Source organism: Heptranchias perlo, chromosome 1 (assembly GCF_035084215.1).
Source record: "Heptranchias perlo isolate sHepPer1 chromosome 1, sHepPer1.hap1, whole genome shotgun sequence".
Classification (NCBI taxonomy): Eukaryota; Metazoa; Chordata; class Chondrichthyes; order Hexanchiformes; family Hexanchidae; genus Heptranchias; species Heptranchias perlo.
This window is the reverse complement of record NC_090325.1, coordinates 29,652,524-29,672,316: the sequence shown is the minus strand read 5'-3', so window position 1 is coordinate 29,672,316 and position 19,793 is coordinate 29,652,524. Positions and strand designations below refer to the sequence as shown.

The 19,793-nt window shown below is 46.4% G+C and overlaps 1 protein-coding gene across 3 annotated transcripts in view; it reads left to right on the top strand.

Annotated features, from left to right (window-relative positions):
* The window catches only part of st8sia5 (ST8 alpha-N-acetyl-neuraminide alpha-2,8-sialyltransferase 5), a 62,327-nt gene extending 42,970 nt beyond the window's left edge, over nt 1-19,357 (top strand). For all 3 annotated transcript variants that reach the window (XM_067983111.1, XM_067983101.1, XM_067983093.1), the window contains 3 exons: nt 7,559-7,671; nt 12,867-12,959; nt 18,827-19,357. In XM_067983111.1, coding sequence (XP_067839212.1) covers nt 7,559-7,671; nt 12,867-12,959; nt 18,827-19,289 — 669 coding nt within the window. In that variant the 3' untranslated portion in view covers nt 19,290-19,357. The remainder of the gene's footprint in view (nt 1-7,558; nt 7,672-12,866; nt 12,960-18,826) is intronic.
* The last annotated feature ends 436 nt before the right edge of the window (nt 19,358-19,793 follow it).

Sequence of the window (19,793 nt, the reverse complement as noted above, 5' to 3'; positions counted from 1 at the left end):
TTAAGGCACTTAGAAAGAGTACATACACCAGACATTGTCATCAAGGTGGAGAATGTGCACCATACATTTGTCATTAAGGTGGAGGATGTACACCATACATTGTCATCAAGGGGAAGCACTGGGGAAATAAATCATATTAGCAAATACAGAGCACTAATGGGGAAATAAATTGGTTGCAGTTTATTTCAACGTATTTTGCGTGTTCTTTTGAGAAGAGACATATTAAGGTAGCAGAGATGAAGGGTTAATGGGCATGTTTGGTTTTTGAGGTAGAGTTAATTATAATATAGGGCAAGATGTCCATAGGGCCACTGTGTTGTGCTGAATAAGATAAGACTGTTCATGCAGGGACCAAGTTACAAACGTAGGTGAAAGTCCTGTCAATCAATAATTATACGAATCTCCTGGGCTACATGTCGTCTTCAGCCATTTCTTCTTCCTTCTCCACCACCAAGAATTGAAGCTGCAATAACTGGTCCTCTGGTTCCAGGGTTACTCCTCTCTGAATGGCAAAATTGTGTAATAAGGAGTGACGAAAGATGGTTTTGGAACCTTTTCAGGGCTGTAGAGCACGTCCCCTCTCCTCCACTGATCTGGCCAAACAGTGAAATCTTTGATTCAGTAAACCAGGAATATTCCACCAGAACTTGTATGGAGGCATGAGCTTCATTATATCTGTGCTCCATGTCTGTTTATGGGTTTCTCAAGGGGGTCAGTAGACAAGGCTGCAGTGAGTATCCTTGTTTCCCCTAGCAGCCATAGAAGGCTACTGCAAAATGAAAGCACTGTAGTTGTTCCTATACTATTGTACATTCACTTGCATGATTTGGTTCTTGTGCTCTGCAATCACCTGCACATTAATGGAAACTTTTCCTATTCAAAAAAGCCATGGGTTCATATGTGTGCCATCAATGAGGCCCTATACTTTTGGGAAAACTGCTACTTAGTAAAAGTGTTGTGTCCGCTTGCGTTTCTTCCCTTCTAGGGGGAAAGTGATGAAAGGCTTCTGTCAGTTTTTTGATGCATTGGTGCACAGCAGATGGATGGAACTAGTAAATGTCACCAGTTGTTAGGATCCAGTAGACCAGAAATGTAATGCTTTGCAGCCATGAGCAGAGTTGTCCCTTTGATGAAACTGGCCTATAGGCTATGTTTGAGAAGACAGCATAACTTGGTGCCAATATCCCTGGTGATGTGTAGGTAATGGAACAAGGTGTCATCATACATACTCAGATAGGTGTGCCTAGATCTAAACATGTGGCTTCAGGGATGGGGATCAGCAAACGTGATTCCAGGATGGAATGTTGCCTCCCTGGTGCCAGGGTCATGGATGTCACTGAGCGGCTGCAAGACATTCTGAAGGGGGAGGGTGAACAGCCAGAGGTCGTGGTACATATCGGTACCAATGACATAGGTAAAAAGAGGGATGAGGTCCTGCAAGCAGAATATAAGGAGTTAGGAAATAAGTTTAAAAAGCAGGACCTCAAGGGTAGTAATCTCAGGATTACTCCCAGTGCCACGTGCTAGTGAGTATAGGAATAGGAGAATAGACCAGATGAATGCGTGGCTGGAGGGTTGGTGCAGGAGGGAGAGATTTAGATTCCTGAGGAATTGGGACCGATTCTGGGGAAGGCGGGACCTGTACAAGCCGGACGGGTTGCACCTCAACAGATCCGGGACTAATATCCTTGCAGGGGGTTTTGCTACTTCTGTTGGGGAGGGTTTAAACTAGAGTGACAGGGGGATGGGAACCTGAGCGCGGAGTCAGAAGAGAGTAAAGTTGAAAGCAGCAAGAGAGGGGAGGACCCAGGGGAAATTTACAATACAAATAGTACAAATAGTTGTTCAAGAACAAGTGAAAGGGAAAAGCGTAGAGCAGCAGGAAGAAAGTGTACTTTAGGCACTACAGATAAAATGAAAACTAGAAGGTGTAAAGCAATTAACCCAGCTTCAAAGCTGAAGGACAGGCTAGGAAGTGTGGCCTAACTAAGAGTTCTATATACAAATGCGCGGAGTATAAGGAATAAATTAAATGAACTACAGGCACAAATTCAAATTGGAGGGTATGACATGATAGCTATTACTGAGACATGGCTGCAGGATGGTCAGGATTGGGAACTAAATATGCCAGGTTAAACGGTCTACAGGAGAGATAGGGAAAATGGAAGAGGGGGAGGAGTAGACTTAGTGATTAGGGATTAAATCACTTCAATGATAAAGGAGGATATAACGAGAGGTAAGCAGCAAACAGAGACCTTAAGGGTTGAATTGAGAAATAGGAAAGGATCTAAGACTATAGTGGGAGTTTATTATAGGACCCCTGGCAGCAGCTCTGAAGTGCTAGATTGTATAAATGCAGAGATTAGACAAGCGTGTAAGAAAGGCATAGTGGTCTTAAATGGGGGACTTTAACCTTCAGATAGATTGGGAAAAGCTGACTAGCAATTGTCAGAAAGGTAGTGAATTTCTTGAGTGTGTCCGGGATAGTTTTCTACAGCAGTTATGTCCGAGAGGCATTAAGGGGGCAAGCCATACTAGATTTAGTAATGAGTAATGAACCAGATTTAGTTAACAGCTTAACTGTGTGTGAACATCTATCCAATAGCGATCATAACATGATCGAGTTCAAGATAGTGTTTGAAAGGGAAAAAAGTGAATCAGCTGCTAAGATTCTAGACTTGGGTAAGGCCGACTTCAATGGGATGAGACAGAGACTGTCCACAGTAAACTGGGCAAATCTGTTAATGGGTAAAACGACTGATGATCAGTGGGAAATGTTTGAAGAAAGCTTTAATGTGATACAGAACCGGTTTATACCCCTGAGGGGCAAGAACTCTACTTGCCAAAAAAAAACAGCCATGGACAACTAAAGAGGTAAGGGACAGTATAAGACATATGGAAAGGGCATGCAAAAAGGCAAAAAATGGCACAGATCCTGGCGAATGGGAAAGATACAAAGATCAACAAAGGGTCACAAAACTACAAAAAGAGAGTATGAAAAGAAACTTGCAAGGGATATCAAAACCAATACGAAGAACTTTTATAGTTATATTAGGAAAAAGAGGGTGGTCAGGAGCAGTGTTGGCACCTTAAAAACTGAAAGTGGAGATATTGTCTTTGACAATGGGGAAATGGCGGACATGTTGAATAATTACTTTGCGTCAGTATTTACAGTAGAGAAAGAGGATAGCATGCCGGAAATCCCAAGAAAACTAATATTGAATCGGGGACAGGGACTCGATAAAATTAACATAAGTAAAGCAACAGTAATGAAGGAAATAATAGCACTAAAGAGTGACAAATCCCCAGGACCAGATGGTTTCCAACCCAGGGTTTTAAAGGAAGTAGGTGAGTACATTGCAGATGCCCGAACTACAATCTTTCAAGGTTCTCTAGATTCAGGAACCATCCCTCTAGATTGGAAAATTGCACATGTCACTCTGCTTTTTAAGAAAGGAGAGAGAGAGGGAAACCAGGGAATTATAGACCAGTTAGCCTAACAACTGTTGTGGGGAAAATGCTGGAGTCTATAATTAAGGATAGGGTGACTGAACACCTCGAAGATTTTCAGTTAATCAGAGAGAGCCAGCATGAATTTGTGAAAGGTAGGTCGTGCCTGACAAACCTGATTGAATTTTTTGAAGAGGTGACTAAAGTAGTGGACAGGGGAATGTCAATGGATGTTATTTATATGGACTTCCAGAAGGCATTTGATAAGGTCCCACATAAGAGACTGTTAGCTAAGATAGAATCCCATGGAATTGAGGGAAAAGTACGGACTTGGTTAGGAAGTTGGCTGAGCGAAAGGCGACAGAGAGTAGGGATAATGGGAAGGTACTCACATTGGCAGGATGTGACTAGTGGAGTCCCGCAGGGATCTGTCTTGAGGCCTCAATTATTCACAATATTTATTAACGACTTAGATGAAGGCATAGAAAGTCTCATATCTAAGTTTGCCGATGACACAAAGATTGGTGGCATTGTAAGCAATGTAGATGAAAACATAAAATTACAAAGGGATATTGATAGATTAGGTGAATGGGCAAAACTGTGGCAAATGGAATTCAATGTGAGGTCATCCACTTTGGACCAAAAAAGGATAGAACAGGGTACTTTCTGAATGGTAAAAAGTTAAAAACAGTGGATGTCCAAAGAGACTTAGGGGTTCAGGTACATAGATCATTGAAGTGTCATGACAGGTGCAGAAAATAATCAATAAGGCTAATGGAATGCTGGCCTTTATATCTAGAAGACTAGAGTACAAGGGGGCAGAAGTTATGCTGCAACTATACAAAACCCTGGTTAGACCGCACCTGGAGTACTGTGAGCAGTTCTTGGCATCGCACCTTCGGAAGGACATACTGACCTTGGAGGGAGTGCAGCGTAGGTTTACTAGAATGATACCCGGACTTCAAGGGTTAAGTTACGAGGAGAGATTACACAAATTGGGGTTGTATTCTCTGGAGTTTCGAAGGTTAAGGGGTGAACTGATCGAAGTTTATAAGATATTAAGGGGAACAGATAGGGTGGATAGAGAGAAACTATTTCCGCTGGTTGGGGATTCTAGGAGGAGGGGGCACAGTCTAAAACTTGGAGCCAGACCTTTCAGGAGTGAGATTAGAAAACATTTCTACACACAAAGGGTGGTAGAAGTTTGGAACTCTCTTCCGCAAACGGCAATTGGTGTTAGCTCAATTGCTAAATTTAAATGTGAGATAGATAGCTTTTTGCCAACCAAAGGTATTAAGGGATATGGGCGAAAGGCACATATATGGAGTTAGATCACAGATCAGCCATGATCTTATCAAATGGCGGAGTGGGCTCGAGGGGCTGAATGGCCTACTGCTGTTCCTATGTTCCTATTTTCCTATCAGCAGGCACGTAACACCTCAGATGCATTTGCCTCTACCTTTCTTTCCTCCATAAAAATTCCTCTTCCTCCTCCAAATCTAAGACCACCCCAGATCCATCAAAAAAATCGTCAGGGAAGGGGCAGGTGAAAAATCTAGCCCAGTATCTGTACATATTGCAAGAGTCAATGTTAGATTAATGGAAGCAGAGCTTACCAATATTACTAAGTAAGAGTGAAACCGCTGCATAACGTTGAGAGGGAATTATAAGGATGTATTGTATGATTGGAAAATTTAAGATATCAGCACTTAACACACTTGTACTGCTTTCCTCCTGTGTACAGTCTTTAGGCAGGCATTACCCCATTTAAAATAATCGTGTTAACATTTGCCTCAGTATAGCACACAAAGGAATACAGTACAAGCATGTTAACTATTCCTACCTGAACTTTGCCAATAGGAAATATATTCTATAGAGATTTCGTCCAAATGAAGATGGGCTAAAACCGTGTGCCCATTAGCACGAAACGTATCTAAGAACATAAGAAATAGGAGCAGGAGTAGGCCATCTGGCCCCTCGCGCCTGCTCTGCCATTCAACAAGATCGTGGCTGATCTTCTACCTCAACACTATTTTCCTGCACCATCCCCATATCCCGTGATGCCTTTAATATCTAGAAATCTATCAATCTCTGTTTTGAATGTACTCGATGACTGAGCCTCCACAGCCCTCAGGGGTAGAGAATTCCAAAGATTCACCACCCTCTGAGTAAAGAAATTTCTCCTCATCTCGGCCCTAAATGGCCTACCCCTTATTCTGAGACTGAGACCCTTGGTTCTAGACTCCCAGCCAGGGGAAACATCCTCTCTGCATCTACCCTGTCGAGCCCTGTAAAAATGTTGTATGTTTCAATGAGATCACCTAAACTCTGGAGAATACAGGCCTAGTCTACTCAATCTCTCCTCGTACGACAATCCTGCCATTCCAGGAATCAGTCTGGTGAACCTTTGTTGCACTCCCTCTATGGCATGTATATCCTTTCTTAGGTAAGGAGACCAAAATTGTACACAGTACTCCAGGTGCGGTCTCACCAGGGCCCTATATAATTGCAGTAAGACATCTTTACTGCTGTACTCAAATCCTCTTGTAATAAAGGCCAACATACCATTTGCCTTCCTAATTGCTTGCTGCACCTGCATGTTAGCTTTCAGTGACTCATTTACAAGGACTTCCAGGTCCCTTTGAACATCAACATTTCCCGATCTCTCACCATTTAAAAAATACCCTGCATTTCTGTTTTTCCTACCAAAGTGGATAACTTAACATTTTTCCACATTATATTCCATCTGCCATGTTCTTGCCCACTCACTTAGCCTATCTATATCCCCTTGAAGCCTCTTTGCATCCTCCTCACAACTCACATTCCCACCTAGTTTTGTGTCATCAGCAAACTTGGAAACATTACATTTGGTCCCCTCATCCAAATCATTGATATAGATTGTGACTAGCTGGGGTCCAAGCACCAATCCCTGCGGTACCCCACTAGTCACAGTCTGCCAACCTGAAAAAGACCCGTTTATTCCTACTCTATGTTTTCTGCCTGTTAACCAATTCTCAATCTATGCCAGTGTATTACCCCCAATTCCATGTGCTCTCACATTGTTCATCAACGTCCTGTGTGGGACCTTATCGAAAGCCTGAAAATCCAAATATACTACATCCACTGGTTCCCCCTTATCTATTCTACTAGTTATATCCTCAAAAAACTCCAGTAGGTTTGTCGAACATGATTTCCCTTTCATAAATCCATGTTGACTCTGCCAAATCCTATTATTATTTTCTAAGTGTCTTGTTATCACATCCTTTATAATAGATTCTAGCAGTTTCCCTACTACCGATGTCAGGCTAACAGGTCTGTAGTTCCCTGTTTTCTCTCTCCCTCCTTTCTTAAATAGTGGGGTTACATTTGCTACCCGCCAATCTGCAGGAACCGTTCCAGAATCTATAGAATTTTGGAAGATGACAACCAATGCATCCACTATCTCTATAGCCACCTCTTTCAAAACCCTGGGATGTAGATCACCAGGTCCTTGGGATTTATCGACTTTCAGTCCCATTAATTTCTCTAGTACTATTTTTTTTAACTAATACTAATTTCTTTCAGTTCCTCATTCTCACTAGGCCCTTAGTTCTCTCATATTTCTGGGAGTTTTTTTGTGTCTTCTTCCATGAAGACAGACACAAAGTATTTGTTTAATTTCTCTGCCATTTCCTTATTCCCCATTATAAATCTCTGTATGGTTTTGTGTGTATATTTATCTAATTTTTTTTAGGAATATGATTTATTATGTATGAATATGTAAATATTTATGTGTATATATAATGCATGTACACCCACACACATATATATATATGTGTGTGTATTGTAAATTTATATATATGTATTCATACATTATACACATATGCTCACAAAAAATAGATCTACACACACACAGAAAAGACATACATACATACAAGTATACAGATATAAATGCACATATATGTATGTATGTGTGTCTGCTTGTATCTATGCATGTAGGGGATAAATGAGACTTTGATCCCCTTTATCGGGGCTGGATTTTATCTCTAGCTTTATACTGTCTTGACAACAACCAATGCCGCCCAATCCTTATTATTTATGGTTGTTTTCTGGGTTTTCCACTTCATAGGAAATGCCATATTCACGCTCCCAGTTTAAGAAATGTGCAGTGGTTGGGAATGGAGGAATCCTGAAGAACAGCAGGTGCGGGAATGAGATTGACTCTACAGATTTCGTATTCAGGTAAGACGGAGCAGAGTCTTTCATTGTGCTACAGCTGAACAGACACATCTTACAGGAATGCTTTCCAGAAAAGAAATGTTGTTGGAATTTTTTTTTTAAATATTCATTACATCCACAGAGATTATGGCCCTGAAATTCTGCAGCTGTTCTCCTAATCTCCTGCCATAACATTGGTGGAAGATTGGAGGAATCCCAGCAGAAACGGCGCGAATGGCTGAAAATGACCATTTGTGTTGTTTTCCCAGGGGCTCCATTGGTCTCCTGTTGAAGTTACGGCAGGAGATCGAGAGAAGCCCCGCAGAATTCCTAGACCATGGACACTATATCGGGGAGTTTCTCTAAGTTATGAGGAGAGGCTAAGGAGGTTGGGTGGCCCAGTGAAAGTTTTCAAAATTAGGAAGGGAATTGACAAAAGATGATCGAAGCAATTTGTTGACTGTGGTGAAAGGTTCACACAACTTTTAAAGATTAGGAAATTGACAAAAAAAGGGAAGATAAGTGGAACTTTTTCACCCAAAGGATAATAGACTAGTGGAACAAGTTACTCGAATAGGGCATTGAAGCAGACAGTATAAATGAGCTTAAGAGGCAATAAGATGCATTTCTGGAGAGCGAAAGGATTGAGTGATATGTTGAAAAGGTGAGTAGGTAGGGGTAGGTTTATTGGGCCTAATGGCTGTTTCCTGTTCCTACAGATTCTTATCATCTGGCCAGGGTTATTTCCTGAGGCGGTCCAAAGCAGCCTGCTATGACAATCACTATACTGGCTGCCAGTAGAACTGTTACATTTTTTTAAGGGGTAGTTTTATCTTTTTAGTAAAGTTTATTTGATTTTTGCCAATTTCTCCCCTTTTACTCTCCTGCTCCCTTGGAGACATTGACACATAAGAAAAGCCATGGATGAGAAAAGGCTATTTGAAACTTATCCCTCTCGTACATTAACTCTCCCATTGTGGCTATGACAATGCAGGCACCATTGTTAATGTATCAGTGATTTATATCAATTAGTGTTAATTGTATTCAGGTGGTGGGTATCAATTGGGGGCTCTCTTGTATCTATTTATGGGAGGGTGTGTAATGTTGAGCTGTGTGAATAAAGACCTGGAAGTAACTGAAGACCAGGCTGTAGTATTCTATCCTTCACCACCTGGCTATGCAATTTATAACATGGTTGCAGAGGATGGTTGCCTAAAGGTAGAGGTTGGAAACTATGATTTTTTTTGGACATAAAGAAGAAAAACTTGAAGGCTTGTGGCCAATGTGGAAAATGGCAGAAAGCAAGTTTAATTCGTCGAGGTACGATTTCCCTCCGATGTTCTCGGAGGTTGAACCGTATGACCAGTGGAAGAATGAGGTTGATATGTGGACATGGGTTACTACTCTGCCAAAGAGAAAACAAGGCATGGCATTGGTGTTGTCGCTTCCTGAACGAAGTAAAATCAGAAGTAAGGTATTCTCTGAGATGGATGCAGATCTTGTGGATAATGATGAAGGAATTATCTTTCTAATAGAATTTCTGGATCAAATCTACAAGAAAGATGATCTGTTAAGTGCCTATGAGGCCTGGTCAGCATTTGATAGATTTCGGAAAACAGGTGGTCATTCAATGGAAGAGTACATCATAGACTTTAACAAATTGTATAAAAGGGTGACGAAGTTCAAATTGGCAATCTCTGGATCCTGGATCGGTTCTAGCGTTTAAATTACTAGATTGTGCCAAGGTGTCTCATATGGATAGGCAACTGGTCCTAACTGGCGTCCAGTTCTGGGAAAAGGAGACTCTGTTGGATCAAATGTCTGCAGCCTTAAAAAAAATTCCTGGGGAAACAATCATTCCCTTCAGCCTTCATGGAATAAATGAGGCCTTCTGCTGTGACACAAAGAATAGAAGATTCGATGGTTACCAGGTTTCGAAATGTTCCAAATACTAAATGCAAGCACCAGATCAGGTTTCAAAATTTTTAAGATACCAGATATAATATAATATATAACCAAAGGATTAAAGACAGCCAGATTGGTGATGAAAGCAGGTACAGCAAATCCAGTTATGTCAACAGAAGACAAAATTGGGACAGTAATAACGGGCAAATGAATCCCAGGAATACCCAAGGAAAAGTTAGCAGACGCTTTAGATGTGACTCTAAGTATCATTATGAGGCAAATTGTCCAGAGCGAAGACATAGGGTCTTTGAAATGATGCATGAAGTAAGTAGTTCTGAGGAAGAGGATGAAGATAATGATGAGCCTGAACAGATTATACTGGTCACAAGGAGTTTTAATCCTGTGATGAATGTATTATTCGCGGATTCCTTTAATTGTACGGTGTTAGATAATGCATGTACTTCAACTGTATGCAGGGTAGATTGGTTAAAATGTTATCTTGATTCGCTAAGTTGTGAGGATTGGCACAAGGTTAAGGAATATAAAAGTTGTACACGTTTTAGAACTTGGCAGTTCTCGCCTTCCTTTAGCTGCCGGCCAGCAGCTGTTAAATTTAAATGGTTGTCAAAATCTGAGGAATGCAGCCTCATTAACATATTAAAATCACTGACCCGGCTCTCCAGAGCGGATTATTCGGCTGCCCCCCAAACTGCTGAGGTTAAACCGAGGAAGTAGGCGCGTTCGCGGTTGGGGTCGGATTTCATATTTTTGACAATTTAACTCCCCGACCCTCTCCCGCCCATCTTGGGAGGTTAAAATTACCCCCTATATTTCAGAGTTCTATTGATGGATGTGTGCCGAGATTGGAGTGTGGCCAAAGTAATACCCTTTTTCGAAAAGGGAAATGGGGCTAACTGGGGTAATTTCAGGCTAATTAGTTTGAAATCTGTGGTAGGGAAAATTTTTAAATCTGTAATTAAAGATGAAATTTCCCTGGGGTTTTCTGTAGGGCGGCCCAGACATCTATCTGAATCAGGTGGGAGCCTCATTAATATATGCAAATCCTATGATGTACATAGGACCCCAATGCAATTTTAAGGGCCTACTGTGCGCAGCGTGCGCCATGGACGTTCCTCTTAGTAAATCCTGGGAAAAATGGCGGCAGTGTGGGAACGAGGTGGTAAGCCGAGCACCTCGATTTTATCTCTGCGACTGCCATGTTTCTGCTGGGTGGAGGGGATTAAAATCTACCCCAGACTGTTTCCAGTGATTTGAGAGGGTCCAGAACAAAGAGATAAAGATGTAAGACTAAAATTTAGAACAGAGAGCAGGAGAAACCTTTTTTATTCAGAGAGTTGTGAGGCTGTGGAATGAAATACCAGAGATAGTGAATGAAGCAAAAACATGTCAATGTTTAAGAATAAATTAGACAGGTGGTTGAAGGAGAGGGGAATAAAGGGACGTGGAAACAGAGTGCACACATGGAATTAGGACTACTGCTCATGTGGAAAGGCATACGGCATCAAGAGATATGGAACAAAGGCAAATAAGTAGAGCTGAGGTACAGATCAGCCATAAGCTAATTGAATGACAGAACAGGTCCAGGGGACTGAATGGCCTATTCCTGTTTTTATGTTTCTAAAACAAGAACATGAAGGTACTAACCCTGAACTTTGGGAAGGAATTCGGCTTCACCCTCCTGCACTCCCTCAATGCTCTCTTAGCTTATGATGTCCACTGCGATCGCTTCAAAAGAAGTCAACATAAACAACTTGCATTTGTATAGCATCTTTAACATAGCAAAAAGTTCTTAAAATAGTTCTATGGGATCTTTTACATTCACCTGAACAGGGTCTTTGGTTTGAGGTCTCATCTGAACGATGTCACCTCTGACAATGTAGCACTGCCTATGTACGGCATGGATGTGTTAACCTGAATTATATTTACAAGTTCACTGTGCAGTTTGAGCCAACAACTTTTTGCCCCAGAGGCAAGAGTGCTACCAACTGAACTCTGAAGCAAGAGTGCTACCAGTTGAGTCAAGCTCAAAATAGAAAAGATTAATCTGGTGCACCATTGCAAGTTCACCCATAATTGTAGCGCAATGGGACTTAGTAAAAGACAAGTTCAGGACTGATGTCAGGATGTTTATCTTCACTAAAAAAGCGCTCAATACCTGGAATGATTTTCTGGGTAAGATAGTGGAGGCAAAAACTCTGGAGGCAGTCGGTTGCTGTTATGAGGGGACCTAAGGAGGAGCTGATTGGCCTCCCTCAGCTATACATATATTTGTGATATCCACTCTAAGTTAGCAGGTGTATAAAGAACAAATCAATAGAGGTTATATTTTGCTGTGTAAGTTGTCTCTCAGACCCTTTCTGAAGTACTGTGTGTAGTTCAGGCTGCTTATTATTGCCATTCAAAGGATACAGAGCAACCAAGATGCCACTCATTTTTCAGGACTATGAAGGCCTTCCTAGCTCCCCGTACTTTCTTTTCTCAAGTTAGATCCCTTTATCTATATTTGCTAGCCTGGTTTGCAGGTGCCAAACACCCACTGGCAAGTTTTCCCAGACACTGAGTATTGGCAGCCTATTTAACCATGGAAATTATTATACCTAACAGCCTCATTCTGCCTCACCCCACGTCCACACATGCACTTTCCAGCAGGTGTCACTCGATAGCTATCACAAGTCCTGGCTGATCTTCCCCTTCCTCACCAAAGACACTGAGTCCAATTATGGCATTTACTGTCACCCTGGCTGAGATCAAATACCTAGGCACAGACTGGGAATTGAACTTAGAACCTTGTGGCCTGCATGGTTCAGCTGCACGTTTCTTTTGTCAATGGAGCTGCTTAGTAGTTAACAGATTTTTTTTCATAGCACCATGACTGATAACATAAATGATATAATTGCAAGCAACACTGAAGACTTAACTGGTAACCTCTGCCCCTTTTAATTTTCTCCTTCAATTTTCTACTCTCCTCTCCTGAAAGCAATGACTTGTGCAAGGATATGGTTCCACAGGCACTGGCAGGGAAATTGATGGGAGGCTGGAATCTAATCAAATAGTTTATACACAGGGTAATTACAGGGCAAATTATGTCACTGCGATGCACTGGTGTCACCTTATCATGCATTGACAGTGTAGAGAAACTTGTGTCAACATTACAGGGCGGCAGTGCCTCTTTAGTATTCAGTTTAACGGTGTTCAGCAAACTTCACAGCAACGTAAGCCACTGAATATCTGAGTAGAAGTTTCCATCACAAACAGAGTGTCAGAATTAACTTTGTTGTTGGCTCTTTTGTTAGGTGTAATTTGCCACCAATCTCTGACAAATATACCATGGACGTTGGACTGAAGACCGATATTGTGACAATAAATCCAAGCATTGTAACTGAGAGGTGGGTTTACTCACTTTATCCATCCATTAAAATTCAGTAATTGGCATTTAAGGACGGTACACGCTCCACCTGTTGGTATCTCAAAATTGCATTGGAGCCCTACAACCAGCATATGAGCCCAATTTGCACATTACAAATAGGCTTTTAACTGAAACAGGCGGGCGCCTGGGCTGCTCTGTTGAAAATGCTGGCGGCCATACCGGGAGTGGAAATGGGACGGTAAGTGTTGCACTGCCATTTTCAGCCTGCTACTGTCCTGTTCCTATCGAGCGGAGGCCGTGAAAATTGGTTCCAGTGTAGAGGGATTTTACCTTGTATCTTGCGTTTGATGCACCTGACCTGGGAGTACGCGATATTGATGCTGGGAGTACGCGATATTGATGCTGGGAGTACGCGATATTGATGCTGGGAGTACGCGATATTGATGCTGGGAGTACGCGATATTGATGCTGGGAGTACGCGATATTGATGCTGGGAGTACGCGATATTGATGCTGGGAGTACGCGATATTGATGCTGGGAGTATAGAATCATAGAAGTTTACAACATGGAAACAGGCCCTTCAGCCCAACATGTCCATGTCGCCCAGTTTATACCACTAAGCTAGTCCCAGTTGCCTGCACTTGGCCCATAACCCTCTATACCCATCTTACCCATGTAACTGTCCAAATGCTTTTTAAAAGACAAAATTGTACCCGCCTCTACTACTGCCTCTGGAGCTCGTTCCAGACACTCACCACCCTTTGAGTGAAAAAATTGCCCCTCTGAACCCTTTTGTATCTCTCCCCTCTCACCTTAAATCTCTGCCCCCTCGTTATAGACTCCCCTACCTTTGGGAAAAGATTTTGACTATCTACCTTATCTATGTCCCTCATTATTTTATAGACTTCTATAAGATCACCCCTTAACCTCCTACTCTCCAGGGAAAAAAGTCCCAGTCTATCCAACCTCTCCCGATAAGTCAAACCATCAAGTCCCGGTAGCATCCTAGAAAATCTTTTCTGCACTCTTTCTAGTTTAATAATATCCTTTCTATAATAGGGTGACCAGAACTGTACACAGTACTCCAAGTGTGGCCTCACCAATGCCCTGTACAACTTCAACAAGACATCCCAACTCCGGTATTCAATGTTCTGACCAATGAAACCAAGCATGCTGAATGTCTTCTTCACCACCCTATCCACCTGTGATTCCACTTTCAAGGAGCTATGAACCTGTACTCCTAGATCTCTTTGTTCTATAACTCTCCCCAACGCCCTACCATTAACGGAGTAGGTCCTGGCCCAATTTGATCTACCAAAATGCATCACCTCACATTTATCTAAATTAATCTCCATCTGCCATTCATCGGCCCACTGGCCCAATTTATCAAGATCCCGTTGCAATCCTAGATAACCTTCTTCACTGTCCACAATGCCACCAATCTTGGTGTCATCTGCAAACTTACTAACCATGCCTCCTAAATTCTCATCCAAATCATTAATATAAATAACAAATAACAGCGGACCCAGCACCGATCCCTGAGGCACACCGCTGGTCACAGGCCTCCAGTTTGAAAAACAACCCTCTACAACCACTCTCTGTCTTCTGCCGTCAATCCAATTTTGTATCCAATTGGCTACTTCACCTTGGATCCCGTGAGATCTAACCTTATGTAACAACCTACCATGCGGTACCTTGTCAAAGGCTTTGCTAAAGTCCATGTAGACCATGTCTACTGCACAGCCCTCATCTATCTTCTTGGTTACCCCTTCAAAAAACTCAATCAAATTTGTGAGACATGATTTTCCACTCACAAAACCATGTTGACTGTTCCTAATCAGTCCCTGCCTCTCCAAATGCCCGTAGATCCTGTCTCTCAGAATACCCTCTAACAACTTACCCACTACAGATGTCAGGCTCACCGGTCTGTAGTTCCCAGGCTTTTCCCTGCCGCCCTTCTTAAACAAAGGCACAACATTTGCTACCCTCCAATCTTCAGGCACCTCACCTGTAGCTGTCGATGATTCAAATATCTCTGCTAGGGGACCCGCTATTTCCTCCCTAACCTCCCATAACGTCCTGGGATACATTTCATCAGGTCCCGGAGATTTATCTACCTTGATGCGCGTTAAGACTTCCAGCACCTCCCTCTCTGTAATATGTACACCCCTCAAGACATCACAATTTATTTCCCCAAGTTCCCTAACATCCATGCCTTTCTCAACCGTAAATACTGATGCGAAATATTCATTTAGGATCTCACCCATCTCTTGTGGTTCCGCACATAGATGACCTTGTTGATCCTTAAGAGGCCCTACTCTCTCCCTAGTTACTCTTTTGCCCTTTATGTATTTGTAGAAGCTCTTTGGATTCACCTTTGCCTTATCTGCCAAAGCAATCTCATGTTCCCTTTTTGCCCTCCTGATTTCTCTCTTAACTCTACTCCGGCAATCACGATACTCTTCAAGGGATCCACTTGATCCCAGTTGCCTATGCATGTCATATGCCTCCTTCTTCTTTCTGACAAGGGCCTCAATCTCCCGAGTCATCCAAGGTTCCCTACTTCTACCAGCCTTGCCCTTCACTTTATAAGGAATGTGCTTACCTTGAACCCTGGTTAACACACTTTTGAAAGCCTTCCACTTACCAGACGTCCCTTTGCCTGCCAACAGACTCTCCCAATCAACTTATAGGCGATATTGATGCTGGGAGTACGAGATACTGACGCTGGGAGTAGGCGATACTGGCGCTGGGAGTAGGCGATACTGGCGCTGGGAGTAGGCGATACTGACGCAGGGAGTAGGCGATACTGACGCAGGGAGTAGGCGATACTGGCGCTGGGAGTAGGCGATACTGACGCAGGGAGTAGGCGATACTGACGCAGGGAGTAGGCGATACTGACGCAGGGAGGAGGCGATACTGACGCAGGGAGGAGGCGATACTGACGCAGGGAGGAGGCGATACTGACGCTGGGAGCGGACGATACTGACGCAGGGAGCGGGCGATACTGACGCTGGGAGCGGGCGATACTGGCGCTGGGAGCGGGCGATACTGGCGCTGGGAGCGGGCGATACTGGCGCTGGGAGCGGGCGATACTGGCGCTGGGAGCGGGCGATACTGGCGCTGGGAGCGGGCGATACTGGCGCTGGGAGCGGGCGATACTGGCGCTGGGAGCGGGCGATACTGGCGCTGGGAGCGGGCGATACTGACGCTGGGAGCGGGCGATACTGACGCTGGGAGCGGGCGATACTGACGCTGGGAGCGGGCGATACTGACGCTGGGAGCGGGCGATACTGACGCTGGGAGCGGGCGACACTGACGCTGGGAGCGGGCGACACTGGCGCTGGGAGCGGGCGACACTGGCGCTGGGAGCGGGCGACACTGGCGCTGGGAGCGGGCGACACTGGCGCTGGGAGCGGGCGACACTGGCGCTGGGAGCGGGCGACACTGGCGCTGGGAGTCGGCGACACTGGCGCTGGGAGTCGGCGACACTGGCGCTGGGAGTCGGCGACACTGGGGCTGGGAGTCGGCGACACTGGGGCTGGGAGTAGGCGACACTGGCGCAGGGAGTCGGCGACGCTGGCGCAGGGAGTAGGCGAAGCTGGCGCTGGGAGTAGGCGAAGCTGGCGCAGGGAGTCGGCGACACTGGCGCTGGGAGTAGGCGACACTGACGCAGGGAGTTGGCGACACTGACGCTGGGAGTAGGCGACACTGACGCTGGGAGTAGGCGACACTGACGCTGGGAGTAGGCGACGCTGGGGCTGGGAGTAGGCGACACTGACGCTGGGAGTAGGCGACACTGACGCTGGGAGTAGGCGACGCTGGGGCTGGGAGTAGGCGACACTGACGCTGGGAGTAGGCGACACTGACGCTGGGAGTAGGCGACGCTGGCGCTGGGAGTCGGCGACACTGGCGCTGGGAGTCGGCGACACTGGCGCTGGGAGTAGGCGACACTGACGCTGGGAGTAGGCGACACTGGCGCTGGGAGTCGGCGACACTGGCGCTGGGAGTAGGCGACACTGACGCAGGGAGTAGGCGACACTGGCGCTGGGAGTAGGCGAAGCTGGCGCTGGGAGTAGGCGATGCTGGCGCTGGGAGTAGGCGATACTGACGCTGGGAGTAGGCGACGCTGGGGCTGGGAGTAGGCGACGCTGGCGCTGGGAGTAGGCGACACTGACGCTGGGAGTAGGCGACACTGGCGCTGGGAGTAGGCGAAGCTGGCGCTGGGAGTAGGCGATGCTGGCGCTGGGAGTAGGCGACGCTGGGGCTGGGAGTAGGCGACGCTGGGGCTGGGAGTAGGCGACGCTGGCGCTGGGAGTAGGCGACGCTGGCGCAGGGAGTAGGCGAAGCTGGCGCTGGGAGTAGGCGATGCTGGCGCTGGGAGTAGGCGATGCTGGCGCTGGGAGTAGGCGATACTGACGCTGGGAGTAGGCGATGCTGGGGCTGGGAGTAGGCGATACTGACGCTGGGAGTAGGCGACACTGACGCTGGGAGTAGGCGACACTGACGCTGGGAGTAGGCGACGCTGGGGCTGGGAGTAGGCGACACTGACGCTGGGAGTAGGCGACGCTGACGCTGGGAGTAGGCGACGCTGGCGCTGGGAGTCGGCGACACTGGCGCTGGGAGTCGGCGACGCTGGCGCTGGGAGTAGGCGACGCTGGCGCTGGGAGTCGGCGACACTGGCGCTGGGAGTCGGCGACACTGGCGCTGGGAGTAGGCGACGCTGGCGCTGGGAGTAGGCGACGCTGGCGCTGGGAGTAGGCGACGCTGGCGCTGGGAGTAGGCGACACTGACGCAGGGAGTAGGCGAAGCTGGCGCTGGGAGTAGGCGAAGCTGGCGCTGGGAGTAGGCGATGCTGGCGCTGGGAGTAGGCGATACTGACGCTGGGAGTAGGCGACGCTGGGGCTGGGAGTAGGCGACGCTGGCGCTGGGAGTAGGCGACGCTGGCGCAGGGAGTAGGCGAAGCTGGCGCTGGGAGTAGGCGATGCTGGCGCTGGGAGTAGGCGATACTGACGCTGGGAGTAGGCGATGCTGGGGCTGGGAGTAGGCGATGCTGACGCTGGGAGTAGGCGACGCTGGCGCTGGGAGTAGGCGACACTGGGGCTGGGAGTAGGCGACACTGGGGCTGGGATTAGGCGACACTGGGGCTGGGAGTAGGCGACACTGGGGCTGGGAGTAGGCGACACTGGGGCTGGGAGTATGCGACACTGGGGCTGGGAGTCGGCGACACTGGGGCTGGGAGTAGGCGACACTGGGGCTGGGAGTAGGCGACACTGGGGCTGGGAGTCGGCGACACTGGGGCTGGGAGTCGGCGACACTGGGGCTGGGAGTCGGCGACACTGGGGCTGGGAGTCGGCGACGCTGGGGCTGGGAGTAGGCGACGCTGGCGCAGGGAGTAGGCGACGCTGGCGCTGGGAGTAGGCGACGCTGGCGCTGGGAGTAGGCGACGCTGACGCAGGGAGTAGGCGACGCTGACGCAGGGAGTTGGCGACGCTGGCGCTGGGAGTTGGCGACGCTGGCGCTGGGAGTAGGCGACGCTGGCGCTGGGAGTAGGCGACGCTGGCGCTGGGAGTAGGCGACGCTGGCGCTGGGAGTAGGCGACGCTGGCGCTGGGAGTAGGCGACACTGACGCTGGGAGTAGGCGACGCTGGGGCTGGGAGTAGGCGACGCTGGGGCTGGGAGTAGGCGATGCTGGGGCTGGGAGTAGGCGATGCTGGGGCTGGGAGTAGGCGACACTGGCGCTGGGGGTAGGCGACACTGACGCTGGGAGTCGGCGATACTGATGTTGGGAACAAAAATATTTAGAGATGTTTTCATTGCTTAGCACTGACATAAAAATCACAACACTTAAAAATAATTCTCAAGACTCATCGTTTTTGCTTTTAGATTCCAAAAACTGGAGAAGTGGAGGCGGCCATTCTATGAGGTCCTACAGGCCTATGAAAATGCATCTGTGGTTATGCCAGCTTTCTACAATACCCGCAACACAGACGTTTCATTCAGGGTCAAGTACGTCCTTGACGATTTTGAGTCCCAGCAATCCATGTTCTTCTTCCATCCTCGATATCTTGAGAACGTCTCCCGTTTCTGGATGAGACAAGGGCTCAGAGCCAAACGACTGAGTAGTGGCCTAATGCTGGTGACAGCTGCCATGGAGCTGTGCGAAGAGGTCCATCTCTATGGTTTCTGGGCCTTTTCCATGGACCCCTCAGGGTTTTATATCACCCACCATTACTATGACAACGTCAAACCTCGGCCTGGTTTCCACAAGATGACTACTGAGATCTTCAACTTTCTGCACATGCACAGTAAGGGGATTCTTCAGGTCCACACAAAGATTTGTAGCTGATGTTCAGTGGGCTTCTACCACTGAGGTGGACATGCCTATAAATTCTGATTAGATAGACCGAATTTTACTTAGTGCACATTTTGGATCTTCATTGAATGGACCATCCTTTCAAACCACATTAATGGGTAGATAAGTATGCAATAAGTAGACTAGTTATGCTATCACTGTGAGTGGATATACAAAGATCATGTCTCCAATAATACTTTGACTCTTCCCTTGATGATACTTGGTCAAAGGGTGACTCAAGGTTTTATGGGATGGTCATTGTTTTGCCAGAGTGTTTTTCCAGCCACTTGGTTTTTTTATGAGCTCAAGAAAAACCTTCCAAAATTTAGTATAATTAATTGTGAATTCTTTTTTGGGTTTTAAAGACTCAAATCGCTTAGTTCCTCAGCTTTCCGCCCAAGTGTAAACAATTGCACTTAGCTCTTCTTTACCAGCCTGCCATAAATCAGCTCTCACTGTCCCCAAACCAAAGGAAGAATGTTCTTCTTTCAGAGGAGC